Source organism: Microcaecilia unicolor, chromosome 8 (genome assembly GCF_901765095.1).
Source record: "Microcaecilia unicolor chromosome 8, aMicUni1.1, whole genome shotgun sequence".
Lineage (NCBI taxonomy): Eukaryota > Metazoa > Chordata > Amphibia > Gymnophiona > Siphonopidae > Microcaecilia > Microcaecilia unicolor.
The window spans coordinates 22,905,196-22,927,152 of record NC_044038.1 but is presented as its reverse complement, the minus strand read 5'-3'; the positions used below and the strand labels follow the sequence as shown (position 1 = coordinate 22,927,152).

Here is a 21,957-nt window from a genome sequence, read left to right as displayed (position 1 = left end):
CACTGGCTGCGGAAAAGCCCCTTTCCATTCCATCTGTCTACCATGCTCAGCTTGAATCGGCACAACATTCGGCCTTTTTCTTCATGGCACCTACCCTATAGAACATTCTCCCTATTACCTTATGTGCAGAACAACCATATTTGAAGTTTAGGGCTTTAATGAAAGCCCATTTGTTTTCTCAAGCTTTTGGGAGTCCCCTGGAACACCGAACACAGGAGACCTAGCTCTGTCTTCTCCGTTTCCTCCTGCTCTTACCTGTCAACATTTGTAGTTTCAATTCTTTTAAGTTTCTTGCTTTAATTTTTTTAACTGCTCTGTCAGAAGGCAGCTATATCAAGGTCTACCGTAAATATAAACATAAAAAGCTGTGCATCAAAAAAGAAAATACTTGTGTATCACTTTAAGCGGAATCAGAACCTGCTGGATCTTACAATTACATTTCCCTTTAATCTCAAGTTTAGGCACTTCAGGTAAATTACAGTATTTAAAGTTAGTTAGCTTAAAATTAATCAGAATAACACCTATCTCTATTAAGGCACCCTATAACAAGGTGCATCATTACAGAAGAATTTTCCAGTGAAATATTTAGAGCATTTCCATGAAAAAGAGAACTCTGGAGCTATAATGAGGACATGGATTAACATGCCTAAATTGTTTGAAAATTGTATGCCTCAGAGTGGGTGAAAGTATGCCGGTGGTTTCACAACATGCATGCTTTTAGCCACAGGTTGGGGAGGCAGTCCCGAGGGCAGGCTTTGGATGGGGTTGGGAAACAGTACACGGAGATTGATTTTCCATTCTAGGCACCTCATCTCCTGTCCAAAACCTGCCGCAGAAAACCACAAATGCGAAGTCCCCGGGTTCCTTGTAACTCTTGACAATTTTCAAGGGGAAAGTACATGTAACCCCCCGCCCTCTGATCCACGCTAGAGAAAGGGGCACACGCTCAGGTGCTGCTGAGAACTGGAGAAACTCAAACACAGCCCAGAGGGTTGTCTGGTCCTGGGGAAAGTCCTTCAGAATCATGATAGTACTGTTGTCCAGCAAATAAAATTTCTCACATACCAGTCTTTTTCCAATCGAACTAAAGTTAACTGATCTGAAATATAAAGTTTTAAAAAGTTACTTTATTTTTCCCAGAAGTACAGCCCAATAGAACACACTCACAAATGCCCCTCCTAAGATCCCTTCAGCCTCCTGGGCCCCCAAGACCTCACTAGTCCCTAAAACAGAGATGGGACTTCCTATTCCACAATTCCAGGAATAACATGTATAGAATGTTTGTACGTTTGGGAAGCTCGCCAGGTGCCCTTGGCCTGGATTGGCCGCTGTCGTGGACAGGATGCTGGGCTCGATGGACCTTTGGTCTTTACCTAGTGTGGCATTACTTATATACTTATGACATACTAACTTATATACATTTGTAACATATATTATTTTAATGTTTATTTACATTTTGCATACAACGTTTAGATTGTTTATAGGAGACTGTTTCCTGATTTGTCTAGGAGTGGCCTAGTGGTTAGGGTGGTGGACTCTGGTCCTGAGGAACTGAGTTCAATTCCCACTTCAGGCACAAGCAGCTCCTTGTGACTCTGGGCAAGTCACTTAACCCTCCATTGCCCCAGGTACAAATAAGTACCTGTATACAATATGTAAGCCGCATTGAGCCTGCCATGAGTGGGAAAGCACGGAGTACAAATGTAACAAAACAAATATGTGTGACATGATAAATTCCTAGGTATGTATCATTTATACTTCTTTCTTTGATTTATTTATGCATTATTTATTTTTATTGATTATGATTTTTATGTGTATTATTTATTTATTTATTTGTTTGTTTGTTTGTTTAAAAATTTTAGACCCCTGATGCAGGCCAGTAGGGCCAAAACACGAGTCATGTCAGGTCCCCTATTTTGATTTTGAAGATTGTTGTTAAATATAGATGTTTCCTGGACACTGTCTGCGAGAGGGTCCTCTTCTTTTTCTCCTCTACTGTTTGATGCCTGGTGCTTTCCCTCAGTGGAAGGTTTTTCTTCTGTTTGTGTTTAAACTTTCCTTTTGCACTTGGAACCTTTCAATCCCTCAGGGTCATTCTACTCACCTCAGATGGCAACATGGTTGTACTGCTTAATCTTTTAGTATATAATGACACTGGAGGTTTCTTCTGGGCAACTAGTCTAGGACACTGACTGGCCTCCTTTCCCTCTAACCTTCCCTGCCCTCAGAAAGCCGGTCCACCTGAAAGTGAACCTCTTTTTCACACGCTTCCTCCATGATTCTCCCTAGACATCCCTGATAGACATTTATATAATACTGAAAACTACACCCACAGGAAGAAGTATGCAAATATTGGAACACAGGGTCCCTACATAAGGAAAGGTTAAAGTGGCTAGGGCTCTTTAGCTTGGGGAAAAGATGGCTGAGGGGAGATAAGATAGATCTCTATAAAATAATGAGTGGAGTGCAGTGGAACGGGTAGACATGAAGCGTCTGTTTACACTTTCCAAAAATACTAGGATTAGGGGCAAGCGATGAAGCTACAAAGTAGTAAATTTAAAAAGAATCGGAGAAAATCTTTCTTCACTCAACCTGTAATTAAACTTTGGAATTCGTTGCCAGAGAATGTGGTAAAGGCGGTTAGCTTAGCACAGTTTAAAAAGGGTTTGGATGGCTTCCTAAAGGAAAAGTCCATAGACAATTACTAAATTGGACTTGGGGAAAATATTTCTTGGATAAGCAGCATAAAATGTTTTGTACTTTTTTGGGGGTCTAGCCAGGTACTTGTGACCTGGATTGGCCACTGTTGGAAACAGGATGCTGGGCTTGATGGACCTTTGGTCTGTCCTAGTATGGCAATACTTATGTACATACGTGTGCTTACCACAGCTTAAAATGCCTTACCGCTCAGGTGTCCCATGGTAATTTTGGCAACAGAAAATGCACTAAAAAAAACAGAATTTAGTGATGGGGGCATAGAGTAGGCATGCACTAACTGATTGGTGTTATAATTAGCGCATGAGCCCTTACCACCTACAAGTTGGGCAGCGATAGAGACTCACATGCTAATGGCCCCCGGTTAATAGGAAAATTAGAGTGAGACCATTAATGGAAAAAAATCTGAAATTCAGCCATTTTACCCATGTAGTAGAAGAGGCCTTAGCACGTGGGAATGACCTGTGTAAGCACATGCTAAGGCCACTTTCTACCTCGGTTTGGTAAAAGAGCCCCTAAAAGAAATACAATATAAAATAGGAAAGGTAAAGCAAAAATTTCCCGTGTTGTGCGCCCTGTTGTAACTTGCTCAAGGTCACAAGTAGTGCCAGTGGTATAAGCATGATTTGAACCCTGGCTTCCCTGGTTCTCCATCCATTGCTCTTACCATTAGGCCACTTCCCAGCAAAATTCTAGCTGCAGCAAATTTCTGAGGGTTGATTAATGTTGCAGCAAATCCAAGTCACAGCACCCCATTAGATGGTACAGTTACATGTCCCATGGAGAAAGAAGGGGAGTGGTGCCTAAGTGGCAAAAAGCCCTCCTAAACCTGTCATTCCTTTCTGTATCACTGCAGAAGGTAAACTGTTTGGACTGGATGCAACTTATGTTCCTTTTCTGTCCTCATAGTCTCTGTTTCCTTGGTTCAAATAAAACAGAAAGGGGATAATAATGAGGGGGTCATACCTTATTTGGTTGGCTGACTCCTAGCGATGCATCACAATGCATCACTGTTGCCTGACAAGTGCAAGGGGGCAGGTCTGAGAGGGTTCAGGGAAGGGAGGAGTAAACTAGACTAGCGTTTTCCAATTGCCAGTCTACTACTACTATTAAACATTTCTATAGCGCTACTAGACTTACGCAGCGCTGTACAAATCAACATGAAAAAGACAGTCCCTGCTCAACAGAGCTTCTGTGGTCTGTGCAAAACAAGTAAACTTTTAGAGATAGATGGCGGGGATTCTAAGCCCCACCAGCTGAAGACCTCCCCCAATGGCACTGAAAACACTGCTGTCCACCCTGGCAGTCTGTGGCAGGAATCCGAGCCACCGACAACAGCACCTGCACAAGCTCAGTTTTCAGCGTATGCGTAAAAATTAAGCATGAGTCACGCGTTAGCAGCTCAGGGAGCTGCCACAGACTGCCAAGGCGAAAAACCAGCGTTTTCAGCACCATCAGGAAGAGCTCTTCAGCTGGAGGAGCTTGCGATCCCTGACAGCTCAGGCATCTTTTCTAAGTTGAGCAGGGAGGGGACAAATAGTGGGAGGGGGGAGAGTTCCTGTCCACAGAATTCCTCAGCCAATCTGCAAAATGTGTCAGAAACGCCACACTAGACCACTAGGGGTACTTTTTTTTTCTAAATGTCGGGGTTGGGGTGGGAGTCACTAGATCACTGTGGATTGTCGATGGAGGGGTGCTCAGGTCAGCTACCGTCAGGGGGTAGTAGATTAAGTTAGGTTGGATCCTGTGGTGGGAGACAGTTGGATTGTGTCCTGTTGGTGAGGGTGGGGGTGAATCTGAAGTCAGGTCAGGTTGGGTGGTGTCCGCTGGCAGTTGGATTTGATCAAGTCCGGGGGGGAGGGGCCCAACGTGGAAAGCCCTTGAGCCACCTCAAAACTGGTGGTATCTTAGTAGACTGGCCACACAAACATGCCAGCAGAGCAGTGGGGCACCCTAGGGGGCATTGAAGTGGACTTCACATAAAAAGTCCCAGGTACACATCTCACCATTACCCTCTTATATTATATAGTGAGCCCTCCAAAACCCACCAAAAACCAGTTGTACCCATCTGTATACCACTACAATAGCCCTTATGGCTGCAGGTGTCACCTATATGTGGGTAAAGTGGGTTTTTGTTAGATTTTAGAGGCCTAACACTTTCCACCACAAGTGTAACAGTTAGATTGGGATATGGACCTAGGGTCCCTTCTCTAAAGTACACTGCATTGACCACTAGGCTACTCTTTGGACCTGCTTATTGCTCGATTAGGCCTGACCATAACATCTGAAGCTGTCATAGAGACTGGTATGTACTGTTTCTTTCACATCTTTGGGGAGTGGGGGGGGGGGGGGGGGTCATGCCTTAATCCCTCCAGTGGTCATTTGGTCATTTAAGGCACCTTTTGTGACTTATTGTCATTGAAACAAGTCTAGACCAAAACGTCTAACTTATAGCCCTGGACATTTTTGCTTTGTTCCATTATGACAGAAAAATGTCCAAATTTTGGGAACACCCAAATCCCACCCCCAACATGTCCTTGACACGCCCTCTTGTCATTTGGATGCACTGCAAAAGAACCTTTAAAATGGGTTTTGAAAATAGCGATTTGGACGTTTTGGCAAAAAAAAAAAAAAAAGAGTCTATCTGCTGCTTTGTGCCACTTTTTGGACATTTTTCTGTTTCAAAAATGAGCCCCTTTATGCTCCTTAAGCTGTCAAGTTGACTAGGTTGCAAAGTTTCCCCAACAACCAGGTCACCACTGAAGAAACAGACTTTCTTATGCAAATAATTCCAATTAATGTAATACTGCTAAACACTTTAAAAATCTAGGAAGAGTTAAAGCTATTAGACTTTAATGCTTCAACACATTTTAATCTTCAGAGGTAATGTCTATTAGACTAACAGTTACTGCTGACCTAATGTAAGTGAATGAGAATCCACGAGGCTGATTCATTTTGTACAATTCACGGCTTACCTCTCCACATAGGTTTATGTTAATATTTGCATTACATAATGGGAGACCACTACTTTTAAGCATTTTTACATTTTTCATTCGTGTTCTGCTTATCGACAAGTTCCTCCAATAAAAATATTAAAACACACTTCTATTAACCTTTATGTTTAAATTAAGAAAAAAAATTCCTTCCGTGTCTGTTTAAAATGTATTGCAATCGGCTAGACCTGAGGAGTAATTCACCAGTAACTTGAAGCTGTTTGTCGGAGGTGCCAATCTTAGGCGAAGGGTCACAAGAGTAAGGGCCCACAACAGCTTCGGCACTAGATGACAGGCACCTCAGGCAAGAGAACACCGTGCATGTTGACAAGGACGCTATGCAGATCACTTTATAGGCTCTTTCATAGCTTGGCACTGTGTTAAAAGCTTTACACTTTTGGTAACAAGGCTCATGATGTTAAGATAGTAGTGTTTAGAGGAGCATTAGAGTTGGGGGGAGGGGGGAAAAGTAAAATGTACATGGATGTTGTTGTTAAACAGATAATTGCAAATGTACAAGCTCGTTTAAATTTATTTATTTATTTATTGCATTTGTATCCCACATTTTCCCACCTTTTTGCGGGCTCAGTGTGGCTTACAATAAGATATGAATAGTAGAAATACATTTGTAACAACTTGGATATGGAATACATTGTGCAGAGTTGTGCGAGACATTCGAATATCATTAGGAATATAACAATGGGACTAGGGTTACCATTTTGTGTCCTCTGAAAAAGAGGACACATGTCACGCCCCCTACCCCGCCCCCGCCACGCCTCATACCCCGCCCCTGCCACGCCCCTACCCCGCCCCCGCCACGCCCCCTTCGGGTCCTCGTTCCGCCCCTCTATTCCCCGCCCCCCGTCACATGGTTCCCCCCCTCACTTACTATCTAGCCCTGGTGGTCTAGTAGGGTCTTCTCTTTGGGGCAGGAAAGAGCCCCCTCTTTCCTGCCCGGAGCGCTGCCTGTCCTTGCCTGCTGCATCCTCCTCGGTCTGGCTGGAGATTCAAAATGGCCACCGAGAGTTGAAGTGGCCTCGCGAGAGTTCAACTCTCGGCGGCCATTTTGAATCCCCAGCCAGACCGAGGAGGATGATAGACAGGGGAGGCAGCGCTCCAGGCAGGAAAGAGGGGGCTCTTTCCTGCCTCGAAGACGTCACTAGACCACCAGGGAACATGGTAAGGAAGGGGAGGGGACGGGAGTAGGGTTACCACGGCGCCGATCGCTTGCCCACACGCACGCGCCTGCCCGCACCCGCGCCGACGTTTGTCCAGAAATCCGGACAAACGTGGGTGCAGGCAAAACCGCCGGACGCCCCGGACATGCCCTCAAAAAGAGGACATGCCGGGGAAATCCGGACGAATGGTAACCCTAAATGGGACATCAACATAGAAACATTGGGAAGAGACAGTGGGACAATTGATTACGGGATGAGGGATCTGAAGTGGATGTATGTTGCATTGATGAACAGTGAGTATGGACTCTATGTGTTTTGCAAAGTTATGTTTTTCAATCGTGCAAATAAACAAGATTTAAACATAAAATGTATTGCAAAACGTTTCTTATCCTGATTAAGCATTCGGATGCAACAGTTCCGCAGAAGGAAAAAGGATCGTCCTTCCAGCAAATGCTGATCGTGTTGGGAACGTGAGACTACAGCCAAAGAAAAAAACAAGAGCCCTGGGCAGCTAGCTGGCTACCACCTTAAGTGTCCAGACCTAACTGTACCCTACAAGAGAAGACGGGATGTCTGTGGCCTCAAATGTTCGTGTCCTGCGTCATCTTAGGATTCTTCAACATTGGTCTAATAAAAGGCACAGCTAGGCCTCAGACCTAATTGTAGCTGTGCTGTGAATTCTCTGCTAAAACTGGAGCTGTCTTCAGAAATCATGGGCTTCAAGTGAAACCTAACATTAAACCACCTACTGGAGCACTCTAGCAGAACCAACCAGTCAAGTATACCGGGAAGCATAAGCCCTACTCACCAGTTAAAGTAACTTTTGGTTTGTTATTGCCATCCTGTTTTAGGACTAGCCTGTGTTGGAAAAACCTCTGCTCTTTCTGAAGCTCTCATTACAGTTACCAAGATGGACTCCAGGCATTTACATATAAGCTACATCAGAGCAGGTGATGGAGGCAAAAACAGCAACATACTTTACGAAGGCATGAGTAAAGCAGAGAACATTCTTATTTGCAAAAAAAACAAAGAGAAGGTGAACATATAACATGGCATAAGAACATAAGAATAGCCTTACTGGGTCAGACAAATGGCCCATCTAGCCCAGTATCCTGCTTCCAACAGTGGCCAATCCAGGTCACAAGAACCTGGCAGAAACCCAAATAGTAGCAGCATTCCATGTAGAACTCCAAAGAGTACTAAGATTCCATGTAGAACCCTAGAGAGTAGCAAGATTCCATTCAGAATCTCAAATAGTAGCAACATTCCATGCTGCCAATCCTGGGGCAAGCAGTGGCTTCCCCCATGTCCTCTGAAAACAGACTATGGACATTTCCTCCAGGAACTTATCCAAAACTTTTTTTAAACCGAGATACACTAACCACTCTTACCACGTCCTCTGGCAATGAGTTCCAGAGCTTAACTATTCGTTGATTGAAAAAAATATTTCCTCCTATTTGTTTTAAAAGTATTTCCATGTAATTTCATTGAGCGCCCCCTGGTCTTTGTACTTTTTTGAAAGAGTGAAAAATTGCATATGGGGAGGGAGAGGGGGACGTGGGATTTTATAAGGTGTTGCCTACTTTTAGGTTGGAAGAACACATGTAAATAGCAGTATTCTTGTCATTTATCTCTGTGAGTGGCAACCTGGACATGTAAATTACCCTTTATAGAATACATAGAAACACAGAAACATGATGGCAGATAAAGGCCAAATGGCCCATCCAGTTTGCCCATCCTCCATAACCACTAACTCTTCCTTTTCCTAAGGGATCCCACATACTTGTTCCACGCTTTCTTAAATTCTGACATAGTCCTCATCTCCATGACCTCCACCGCGAGGCCATTCCATGCTTCCACCACTCTTTCCGTGAATGAATACTTTCTTAGATTCCTCCTAAGCCTGTTTCCTCTTAACTTAATTGTATGCCCCCTCGTTCCAGAGTTTTCCTTCATTTAAAAAAGGTTCACCTGTACATTAATGCCCTTGAGATATTTAAACATCTCTATCATATCTCCTCTCTCCCTCCTCTCTTGAAGTTCATAAGCCTGTCCCTACATGTTTTATGTCCAAAAATGCTTATCAATTTTGTAGCTGCCCTCTGGACCGACTCCATCCTGTTTATATCTTTCCTTAGGTGCAGTCTCCAGAATTGCATACAGTACTCTAGATGCTCCTGCTAGTCATCCCTCTCTTTATGCACCCAAGCATCCTTCTGGCTATGACCATCGCTTTTTCAACCTGTTTGGAAACCTTTAAGGTCATCAGACACAATCACCCCCAAGTTCCGCTCTGCCTTTGTACACAGAAGCACTTCACCCCCTATATTGTACTGTTCCCTTGGGTTTTTGTAACCCAAGTGCATGACCCTGCATTTTTTAGCATTACATCTTAGTTGCCAAATATTGGACCATTCCTCAAGCATTACTAGGTCCTTCCTCATGTTATCCACACCCTCTGGGGTGTCCACCCTGTTGCAGAGTTTGGTATCATCCGCAAGGAGACAAACCTTATCAGACAGCCAGTGGCGTAGGAAGGGGGGCGGTGGGGCGGTCCGCCCCAGGTACACACGCTGGGGGGGTGTCAGCTCGCTGGTTCCCTGCTCTTTCTGCCCCGGAACAGGTTACTTCCTGTTCCGGGGCAGAGAAAGCAGGGAAGCAGGAGAGCCGACGCAGCTCCCAGTGACGTGCACTGGGGGCGGTTCGGCCCTCCCGCCTGCCCCCCGCTGAAAGGTAGGGTGCGTTTCGGGGGGGCGCCGTGCCCTGCCCCCGAGGGGGGGTGCACAGCGGCGCCCCCCCCGGGTGTCAGGCACCCTCGCTACGGCACTGCAGACAGCCCTTCTGCAATATCACTCACAAAGATGTTAAAAAGCGCCAGCCCTAGGACCAATCCCTGCAGTACTCCACTGATAACATCCCTATCATCAGAGCAAGTTCCATTTACCACTACGCTCTGTCTCTTTCCTTTCAACCAATTTTTAACCCACTCAGTTACTCTAGGTCCTGTTATGAGAAGGGAGTGATGTGGGAATGCTAAATAGAGGGTCTTACATGCTCATCTGTCCAGAAGAGAGAAGTAGAAAGGAGAAAAATAAGAGAGATCCTACAAGTGGTCACAACTCTATGGCTGGTAGCTGGGATATAACCTTAGAAGTTAAGGCAAATAAGTGGGCAGACTGAATGGGTTCAATGTATTTTTCTGACATCATCTACTATTTTTATACTTTGCGCTATATCTATGAATTCAAAATCATGCTTTTCTTGAACCGCTCAAAACACAGCAGCCAGGCTTATATTTGGAAAATCACGATTCGAAAGCGCCAAACCCCTTCGGGAAAAGTTACACTGGCTCCCAATCAAAGAACGTATTACTTTTAAAATTTGCACCCTGGTCCACAAAATCATCTATGGTGATGCCCCGGGATATATGTTTGACATAGACCTACCATCCAGAAATTCAACCAGATCTTCACGAACATACTTAAATCTCTGCCCCCCTAGATGCAAAGGACTCAAGTACAAATCAATTTATGGATCCAGCTTCTCCTATATAAGCACCCAACTCTGGAATGCACTTCCAAAAGCCGTAAAAACTACGTACGACCACCTCAGCTTCCAGAAATCACTAAAGGCATACCCCACTGTCCTAACTTAAGTGCCTGAACCCAGCAACACAAAGATACCTAAACTTGTATTGAACATTATGAACACTATATGACTTCCCGCTTTACAATTCCCTAATGTGTCTGTACTTATTTATCTAATTGACAGTATCATTACTCTGTATTTGTTTTCCACCGGAGGTGGCTATCACCTCACGGTACTATGTAAGCCACATTGAGCCTGCAAATAGGTGGGAAAATGTGGGGTACAAATGTAATAAATAAATAAATAAACTACAAGTTCATAGGTGCAATGGGGCTGAACATGACCTGCTCAGTGTGCCTCTCTTTGGCAGGGTGTCTTCTGGTACGCCTTTTCTCTAACTCTTGTGGGGCACTACCAGATTAAGATTACTTGCCTGAGAGCTACCATGTGGTTTTCTGATGGGGATCAAAACCACTTGGAAAGGTAGGACCTGAAAGGGGTTTAAAGATTCTTGTGACTGTATGCAGTAATGTTATAAGTGGGTTCTTCGACGACAATGATGGAGAAAAAAAAACCTCAAGTAGCAGGCATCAGGTGGAGTGCAGAATGATGTCCACATATCCCCGGAAGCTTCTTCTAGAAAGCCTTCTGGAGCCATGAAGCCCACCTGTGTCACTTGACATTAGAAAACATATTTTCAACACTTCATGTTTTTTGAGGCCGATCACTTACAGTGGTACTTGAAAAAGACAAGAAAGGTAGAAAGAGCAGTGGAATGCTTTACCTGCTTTGGTTCTGAAAGCTTCTTATGCCTTTCAGCCTCTGGACCTAAGTTCTACACTCTACCCATGAATATAATAAAATGATTTGATTGGTTTGTTTCTTCCTCATGTGTGAATCCACACTATGGTCTCACTTTCTGTGTGCCTGAGTAAGTTCAGGTTCAAACGGCTTCAGACTCAGAAATTCTTCCTGCAAAGGCCTCCACATTCTGGTGAGATGAGCAGGTAAGTGTAGGATCCAACATTGTTTGCTTCCATTTTAATCATAGTTGACTTTTGAGCACCTGTACATGAAACCTTTTTCAGCTGACATGGGCTGTGAAGACTAAACACAAAACTACATGTCATATATGTAACTTTGTGTGGAGGAGAAGCTAATGGTTAGTGCAGTGGACTTTGAGCATGGTGACCTGGGTTCAATTCCCACTGTAGCTCATTGTGATTTTGGGCAATTCAGAACCCAGCAACAACACAAGAGTGGCAGATGCCACACAATGCCAAGCTGGAACAAGACAAAAGTTTATTGGTTCAAAAGACCAAACAATGCTGATAGGAAGACCCAACACAGTCCGTGTTTCGGCTATACAATCTTCATCGGGGGGGGGGGGGGTCCTCAAATATCAGCAGGAGTTCACTTGTACATAACAAAAATACTGTCGTCTAAATGAGCTAGCAGAAGGATGAAAAGTGTGTCTCCTTCTTTCGCAATAGTACACTTAATCCTCCATTACCCCAGGTACAAAAACGTAGATTGTGAGCCCTGTAGGGACAGAGAAAGTACCTGCATAAAACGTGTGCAGCACTGCTTATATCTAGTAGCACTACTGAAATGATTAGCAGTAGTGGCATGGAGTGGTGTTAAAGCTGGAATGGATTAGCCTAAAGAAACCACTCTAGTCCTGGGTTTGTCACAGGCATGCATGAAGTTGTAGTTCTGATTTCACAAAGGAAAGTGGGCACCGTATCAATTAGGGATGGGCTGTCATTTGACATATCCCATGTCACTGCATGTTGCTAACAAATGAAAACAAGCAGAAAAATATGTCTTTGTTGCAAATCGTGCAAGCATACGTGAACCATCGCACATGTGCCCGCTATCGTGAAAGAGAGCATACTCTTAATGACATGCCCCAAAACAAAAATGAAGTCTAGCCAAACCAAGCAGAATGAACAATGCTGAAAATGAGACAGAAAAGAAATGTTTTGGGCTGCCCATCCCTAGTATCAATGCCAGCCAGGCAAATCTAGTATTGGGTCAGTCTCTCTGGATTGACCTGATTGAGGTGGTGACCCTATGTGATCCCAACCAGCAGAGAGAATGGGAAGGAAAGAGGTGTATTAAAAAAATACCCAACAATCTTTTTAGAGGAGAGAGGTTGCATTACAGTCATACCTGAACAACATCTATTCAACAAATGCTGCATGACAGTGCTAGCACATCAATGACAATAATGACTTTTCATTGACAAACAATCGATCTAAGATGCAAGACTACATCGTAGATAAGACAAGAAGAGAATACCTGAGAACTTCATCAGCAAATGATCTCTGAGGAACAAGCCATTTGACATATTACTACCACTACTACTCAGTGGCGTTCCTAGAGGGGCTGACACCCGGGGTGGATCGCCGATGCGCCCCGCCCCCCGGGTGCAGCGCCCCCCCCCCGGTGCAGTGCGACCCCCCCGGCAAAAGGACACCCCCCACCCCAGCGAAAGAACCCCCCCAGGGTGCACGCCGCTGGGGGGGGGGGTGACGCGCACCGGTCAGCGTTGTTTGTTTCCATGCTCCCTCTGCCCCGGAACAGGTTACTTCCTGTTCTGGGGCAGAGGGAGCATGGAAACGAACGATGCTGACCAGCGCGCGGCACCCCCCCCCCCCCCCAGCGGCGTGCACCCAGGGCGGACCGCCCCCACCGCTCCCCCTTGGTACGCCACTGCTACTACTTATTTCTATAGCGCTACAAGACGTGTGCAGTGCTGTACACTTGAACATGAAGAGACAGTCCCTGCTCGACAGAGCTTACAATCTAATTAGGACAAACAGGACAAATAAGAGATAAAGGAATTACTAAGGTGGGAATGATAAAATACGGGTACTAAACAAGTGAGTAAGGGTTAGGAGTTAAAAGCAGCATCAAAAAGGCGGGCTTTTAGCCTAGATTTGAAGATGGCCAGAGATGGCGCTTGACGCACCAGCTCAGGGAGTCTGATCCAGGCACATGGTGCAGCAAGATAACAGGAACGGTCTAGAGTTAGCGGTGGAGGAGAAGGGTGCAGATAAGAGAGATTTACCCGGGGAGGAGTGTAGGGAGGTACTGAGGAGCTGCAGAGTGAGATGCAAATTTCGGGAACACAATCTTTTGTGTCACTCAAGTGCATGTTCATTCATATTCTGTCATTCAGCTACCCTGTCTCTACCTACCCTAGTAAAAGCACAGTATCTTCTCACAGCCAAGCAGAAGGGCCACTGTGTTCTGCTCCACTTACCTAACAAAAAAGCAACTTTTTAAAAAAAGGGGGCAGCCTTCAGATATGCTACAAGATGATACTTCCCCCAACAGAATCAACACTTCATTATAATGGTTAATGCTGTCCCACTTAGTGGAGGATTTTTTTTGTTCTCCTAATGGTGATTGATCAGTAGGGAACCAGGGTCTTGTTGTTTTTCCTACTGAAAGCCATCAAGAACTTGTCCAAATTTTCTGGCTATCACATTAATCAAAGGAAAACAAAAACCCAAGGACAAGAAACTAAACAGATGGTTTAAAGAATTCCTGACAGGGCCATAAAAGCTGTTGAGGATAAAAAAAATCCCATTCAACTCTGCTGTGGAGTTTGTTTAGCTCATAGATGTGCACAGGAGGGACTGTGTCATGGCTTTTCTCAGACCAAATATGCAATACATCATGCATCATATACTGGAATACTGCCCTGGATGTAACAATTAACTGAAACTTCTAGAAAAGTAATTCCGGGTGCAGTAGACCACAACTGGAATTGTTGCATGACGATACTTAGCATCCCCCTCTCTACCACGGGATACAACAAAAGTGAAATTACCTATCCATAATGATTGCAACTCAGTGAAGTCACACACAGTCAGGATAGGGTTACCAACTCACCCAGGTCCACTAAACAGGCTGATCTAGTCTGGGTTTTGCCCCACTGCAGTGCATAGGGGAAGTAGTTCTGACCTTCTAGGTGAAATCAATAGAGGTTTATGCATGCAATGAGGTAAACACGGGATTACATAGTAACATAGTAGATGATGGCAGAAAAAGACCTGCACGGTCCATCCAGTCTGCCCAACAAGATAACTCATATTTGCTGCTTTTTGTGTATACCCTACCTTGATTTGTACCTGTGCTCTTCAGGGCACAGACCGTATAAGTCTGCCCAGCACTATCCCCGCCTCCCAACCACCAGCCCCACCTCCCAACCACCGGCTCTGGCACAGACCGTATAAGTCTGCCCAGCACTATCCCCGCCTCCCAACCACCAGCCCCGCCTCCCAACCACCAGCCCCGCCTCCCACCACCGGCTCTGGCACAGACCGTATAAGTCTGCCCAGCACTATCCCCGCCTCCCAACCACCAGCCCCACCTCCCAACCACCGGCTCTGGCACAGACCGTATAAGTCTGCCCAGCACTATCCTCACCTCCCAACCACCAGCTCTGGCACAGACCGTACAAGTCAGTCCAGCACTATCCCCGCCTCCCAACCACCAGTCCCGCTTCCCACCACTGGCTCTGGCACAGACCGTATAAGTCTGCCCAGCCCTATCCCCGCCTCCCAACCACCAGCCCCACCTCCCGATCTTGACTAAGCTCCTGAGGATCCATTCCTTCGGCACAGGATTCCTTTATGCCGAAGGAATGGATCCTCAGGAGCTTAGTCAAGTTTGGGATTAGATTACCTTTTCTGGTCAATCTGGGGTGAGTTGGCAAAAACCAAAGAGAGGGTCCCCATGATCTACTACGACATGCAGATTCAGAGATGCACTATGGAATGGACTCCCGCATGAAGTGAAAACAATACACGACCACCTAAACTTCAGGAAATCATTGAAAACCCACCTCTTCCCACTGATCCAACATAAATCCCCACACCCAGCAACACAACATAATCAATGATCGTACTGGACAATTTACTATCCTCTTCCCCCTCGACCCCATGACGCCTGATACACTTCTACCTGTGACCATAACACAACCTTGCATTTGTTATCATCCGTAATGGCAATCGCCTTTACGATACTTTGTAAGCCACACTGAGCCTGCAAATAGGTGGGAAAATGTGGGGTATAAATGCAACAAATAAATAAAAAAAACGTTACCCGGTTCCAGACTGGAGACCTTTTGGCCAGTCCTGGTTCTGAACTTACATCCCAAAGCAGTGTGGGATTTGTAGTGCTTGATCCTGCCCACTGAAATCAGTGCTGCAAGTCCCATAACACACCAGAATGGGGTAGTCAGAAATCCAGGACTACCCCAACATCTCCAGCCTGGAACTGGGTAACTCAGCATCTCTGCATATCATCAGAGGAACTGCTTTAGAGGGTGTGTAGGAAAGGGTGTGCACTATATCAGCTCATGTGATCCATACTTATGTAGACCTCCAAATTCCATGAGCAGGATGAAGAGGCCTATGTGTGATGAGCGTATGTATGTTGAATTGTTATAACTGCATCCATCAGACAGTCTCCAGCACAAGTTAGAAACAGATCTGCCAAGAAAGACCACACGCAGAACATAGTAACATAGTAGATGACGGCAGAAAAAGACCTGCACGGTCCACCCAGTCTGCCCAACAAGATAAACTCACATGTGCCATTTTTTGTGTATACCTTACCTTGATTTGTACCTGTCTTTTTCAGGGCACAGACCGTATAAGTCTGCCCAGCACTATCCCCGCCTCCCAACCACCAGCCCCGCCTCCCACCACATGCTCTGGCACAGACCGTATAAGTCTGCCCAGCACTATCCCCGCCCCCAACCACCAGCCCCGCCTCCCACCACCAGCTCTGGCACAGACCGTATAAGTCTGCCCAGCACTATCCCCGCCTTCCAACCACCAGCCCCGCCTCCCACCACCGGCTCTGGCACAGACCGTATAAGTCTGCCCAGCACTATCCCCGCCTCCCAACCACCAGCCCCGCCTCCCACCACCGGCTCTGACACAGACCGTATAAGTCTGCCCAGCACTATCCCCGCCTCCCAACCACCAGCCCCGCCTCCCACCACCGGCTCTGGCACAGACCGTATAAGTCTGCCCAGCACTATCCCCACCTCCCAACCACCAGCCCCGCCTCCCACCACCGGCTCTGGCACAGACCGTATAAGTCTGCCCAGCACTATCTCTGCCTCCCACCACCGGCTCTGGCACAGACCGTATAAGTCTGCCCAGCACTATCCCCGCCTCCCAACCACCAGCCCCGCCTCCCACCACCGGCTAAGCTTCTGGGGGGTCCCTTCCCTGATCCCTGAAGTGCACTGTGTGCCATGTGCATGAGATAATGCCAAAGGCACAACCACTTCACAATCCGGCTCCAAACAGCCTTTTTATTACTGGGCCTCCTAGCAATTCCTCTGTTTCAAAACTGGCTAGAAAATAAAACATTTAAACAGCATCTGCATACACAAAGTGACCGTTGCCGAGGTAGAGAAGAAAACTGACCCAAAATGGAGACTTTGCTCAGGAATTCTTCATACATCTTCCGCTTCCTCAGGGTGCTCCCCTGTTAGGAAAAGAAACAGTCTATCAGCAATGTTTGTGATTTGGTTCCTAGAGCTGCCAAGTTACCCATTCCAAAAAGGGAAACATTTTGGCTGGTCCTGGAAACCACTTTATTCAAACTTACGTCCAAAAGCAGTGTAGTATTTGTAGTCCATGATTGCATCCATTGAAATCAGTGCTGAATGTCCCATAATGCACCAGGATGAGGTTGGCAGAAATCCAGGACCAGCCAAAAAGTACCCCCCCCCCCCCCTCTTGGAATGGATAACTTGGCAGTTTGGGTTTCCCTACTGGTTCTTTTATTTATTTTATTATTTATTTTTTTATTTATTGCATTTGTATCCCACATTTTCCCACCTTTTTGCGGGTTCAGTGTGGCTTACAATATGAGTTGAATGTTGGAAATACAATTTGTTACACATAGTTATGGATTACATTGTGCAGGGTTAAGCAAAACAATTGAGGTGTCATTAAGGAATGTAGTAATGGAACAACGGCATTACAACTTTGCTACAAATGTTTTAGCTCGATGGCTCAAAATATGAATTCACTTAATTGATGGATTTTTTTCCTACCTCTTTTTGATCTGATTCCTGGGTCGCCCTTATTTATTTTTGTTTTATATCTTTAAATTCTTTCACTCAGGGCTGTCAGCTGGCTGCAGATCACCCAACAGGGGTTGCTCTAGCCCTGGGCTGACCACATTATAAACAGAAATTCCCAACAGCATTTCCTAAGCTAAGCAAGACTACAAGTCCCTGCATGCACTGGGGTAAACCCAGGTCTGGATCAACCAGTTGATCAAATCTGGAGCCAGATGGCAAATCCTATTTTCAGCAGCGACACAAACTTTTTCTTGTGACTTTTCCCTCCCTGTCCTACAGGGAAACTGGTCTGATTTTATTTTCATTTTTGGGCAGTTTCCTGCTAGTCCTCTGGGAATCCAGCTCAATTAGAACTGGCCTTGACTGCTACTGCAGTGCCATGAGCCTCTCAGTTTATAACTACTTAGAGATTCTTGCCTTATTTTATATCCCCACTCAACTCAGCCCTTAGCTGGGGGCCACAAATAACGGCTTCTTTCAGAACCTGGAAAATGGATGAAAGATCTCCAGGTAGCTGCAGGTGACAACTTCTGGCCCAAGCCCTGGTTCCATAGGTGCTGCTATATGGCGGCAAGTACCACACCCAAAAAATGGCTTGCCACACCAGTTTCACTAAACATATGGTTCAGGATCTTCTACCCAACATCCCCCGAAGTCCGGCATTTCTCCTCCAGGTTCCAGCATTTTCTCTCTAGTCCCCCTGCCCCGCCAAGCCAACGGTTCTCTCTAGTTCCTCCTCATACCCCCCCCCCCCCCCACACACACACACACACACACACACACAGTTCTCCAATCTTCTGATACGTTACCAACAGCGTCAGTGATTGAGGCACCAACTGCTGGCTGGCTCACAAAGTCTTCTCACTGCCGCATACCACCTCCTCTGATGCAACTTCCTGTTCCCACGCAGGCAGGACGCAGCAGAGAGAAAACTTTGGGAGCCAGCAGGCAGTGGATGCCTTAATCGCTGACACTGCTAGTAACATATCAGAAGGTTGGAGAATCATGGGGGGGGGGGGGGAAGGGTATGAGGAGGAACTAAAGAGAACTATCTTGCCTTACCAATTTGCTTCATTTCTTTGAAGGTGTGAATAAACATCTGGATAAAGGTGAGCCGGTTGAAGTAGTATATCTAGATTTTCAGAAAGCTTTTGATAAAGTTCCTCATGAGAGACTCCTGAGAAAATTAAAGAGTCATGGGATAGGAGGCAAGGTTCTGGTGTGGATTAGGAATTGGTTATTGGACAGAAAATAGAGGGTAGGATTAAATGGTCCATTTCTCTCAATGGAGCAGGGAGAACAGTGGAGTGCCGCAGGGATCTGTACTGGGACCGCTGCTATTTAACATATTTATAAATGATATGGAAATCGGAACGACGAGTGAGGTGATTAAATTTGCAGACGATACAAAACTATTCAAAGCTGTTAAAACACGTGCGGAATGTGAAATACTACAGGAAGACCTTAGGAAACTGGAAGACTGGGAATCCAAATGGCAGATGAAATTCAACGTGGACAAATGCAAGGTGATGCACATTGGAAAGAATAATCTGAATCATAGTTACCTGATGCTAGGGTCCACCTTGGGGGTCAGCACTCAAGAAAAAGATCTAGGTGGTGTTGTAAATAATACGCTGAAATCTGCTGTTCAGTGTGCAGCGGCAGCCAAAAAAGCAAACAGGATGCTAGGAATTATTAGGAAAGGGGTAGTGAATAAGACTGAAAATACTATAATGCCTTTGTATCTCTCCATAGTGCATCTGCACCTTGAGTATTGCGTTCAGTTCTGGTCGCCGTATCTCAACAAAGATATAGCAGAATTAGAAAGGGTTCAAAGAAGAGCAACCAAAATGATAAAGGGGATGGAACTCCTCTCCTATGAGGAAAGGCTAAAGAGTTTAGTGCTCTTCAGCTTGGAAAAGAAGGGAAATATGATTGAAGTCTACAAAATCTTGAGTGGTGTATAACGAATAGAATTAAATCGATTTTTTTTACTTGTTCCAAAAGTACAAAGACTAGGGGACACTCGAAGAAGTTACATGGAAATACTGTTAAAACAAATAGGAGGAAATATTTTTTCATTCAACGAATAGTTAAGCTCTGGAACTCTTTGTTGGAGGATGTGGTAACAGTGGTTAGTGTATCTGGGTTTAAAAAAAGGTTTGGACAAATTCCTGGAGGAAAAGTCCATAGTCTGCTATTGAGACAGACATGGGGAAGCAACTGCTTGCCCTAGGATTTGTAGACTGGAGTGTTGTCACAATTTGGGTTTCTGCCAGGTACTTGTGACCTGGCTTGACCACTGTTTGGAAAACAGGATACTGGGCTAGATGGACCACTGATCTAACCCAGTAGCCACTCTTACTAACTAACTAACATTTCTAAAGCGCTACTAGGGTTACGCAGCGCTGTACAATTTAAACATAGAAGGACAGTCCCTGCTCAAAGAGCTTACAATCTAAAAGACAAGAGAACAATCTAAAGACAAGTGAACAATCTAGAGGACGAGTGAACAGTTAATCTGATAGGGTGGATAGATTGGGGCATTCTATATTTCTCGAGCGGTTAGGCGCCGAAGGCAGCATTGAAGAGGTGAATTTTAAGCAGAGATTTGAAGATGGGTAGGGAGGGGGCATGGCGTATGGGTAAAGGAAGATTGTTCCAGGCATAGGGTGAGGCAAGGCAGAATGAGCGGAGCCTGGAGTTGGCAGTGGTGGAGAAGGGTACTGAGAGAAGGGCTTTGTCCTGTGAGCGGAGGTTACGGGCGGGAACATAGGGGGAGATGAGGGTGGAGAGGTAGTGAGGAGCCGCAGACTGAGTGCATTTGTAGGTAAGGAGGAGGAGCTTGAATTGTATGCGATATCTGATCGGAAGCCAATGAAGTGATTTGAGGAGAGGGGTGATATGAGTATATCGGTTTTGGCGGAATATAAGACATGCAGCAGCGTTCTGAACGGATTGAAGGGGGGATAGATGGCTGAGTGGGAGGCCGGTGAGGAGTAAGTTGCAGTAATCAAGGCGAGAGGTAATGAGAGCGTGGACGAGAGTTCTGGTGGTATGCTCGGAGAGGAAAGGGTGAATTTTGCTGATGTTGAAGAGGAAGAAGCGACAGGTCTTGGCAGTCTGTTGGATATGCGCGGAGAAGGAGAGGGAGGAGTCGAAGATGACTCCGAGGTTGCGGGCAGATGGGACGGGGAGGATGAGGGTGATCAACAGAGATAGAGAGTGGAGGAAGAGGAGAAGTGGGTTTAGGAGGAAAGACGAGGAGCTCGGTCTTGGACATGTTCAGCTTCAGGTGGCGGTTGGACATCCATGCCGCAATGTCGGATAAACAGGCCGATACCTTGGCCTGGGTCTCCGCGGTGATGTCAGGTGTGGAGAGGTATAGCTGGGTGTCATCAGTCCTGGTGGACCAGTGGCCTCTTCGATAGCAGGAAAGAACCTCACTTTTTCCTGCCCGGTGCTCCTGTTGGTTTAAAATGGCTGCTGAGACTACCCCATACTGAGAGTGGCTTAGTGGATCAGGGAGTGGATCAGGTGAGGATGTATTCTGGAGGCATCAAATCAGGTGAGGAGGTCTTCTGGGGAAGAAACGTAGGTGTAATGTTGTGGGGGTTGGGGGGCAATGAAATGTCCACTGCAGAGGTTTTGTGGATGATTAGTGCTGCCACGCTGTGCAATTACACTTAACAACACTGCACTATCAGCAGTTGACGGCAAGCACATGGCATTGATCTGCATGCTGACTGTCCCAGGTGGCCATTCCTCTGCCCCGCCCATCTTACCCACAAACCATATCTATCTGCATAAGCACTTAGCACAGGCTTTTCACCATGCTGGCTGGTTTTAATGCACAGTGGCTGTTAGTGCAGGTCTACCTAACTTCAAACACACAGTCAAACTCACAGTACTACTGTACATGAATGTGCACAGAAAGGCAACCGGAATAGCAGAGTGAGGCTTGGGTATGGTGCCCTGGAGGGATCAGTCCCAGGACTAGCTTTGTGAAGCTTGCAGTAGAGCTTCCGTTTGAAGAAAGTAGAAATTGCAACTGGGCTGGAGCAGAAGAGCGTCAAAGGTGCACAGGCCGAAAGGCCAGAACCACCTCCTCCTCAGGTCAGGAAAACATGAGGAAAAGAATCAGAATAACATAAAAAGCATTCCAGTGACAGCTTTGAAGGAAAGCATCAGCCTTCCAGAGACACATATCTGATACTGTAGTGTACTGGCTGTGAACGGGCTGAGACTGATCTTCCAGTGGCGTACCAAGGGGAGGGCGGTGGGGGCGGTCCGCCCTGGGTGCACGCCGCTGGGGGGTGCCACGGCGCGTGCCTGCTCCGAGTTCGCTAAACTTCTT

The 21,957-nt window shown here is 46.0% G+C and overlaps 1 protein-coding gene across 1 annotated transcript in view; it reads right to left on the bottom strand.

Moving 5' to 3' along the window:
• The window catches only part of PRKAR1B (protein kinase cAMP-dependent type I regulatory subunit beta), a 228,040-nt gene that overhangs the window by 82,243 nt on the left and 123,840 nt on the right, over positions 1-21,957 (bottom strand). Inside the window, exon 8 of the mRNA XM_030213206.1 lies at positions 16,936-16,996. Coding sequence (XP_030069066.1) covers positions 16,936-16,996 — 61 coding nt within the window. The remainder of the gene's footprint in view (positions 1-16,935; positions 16,997-21,957) is intronic.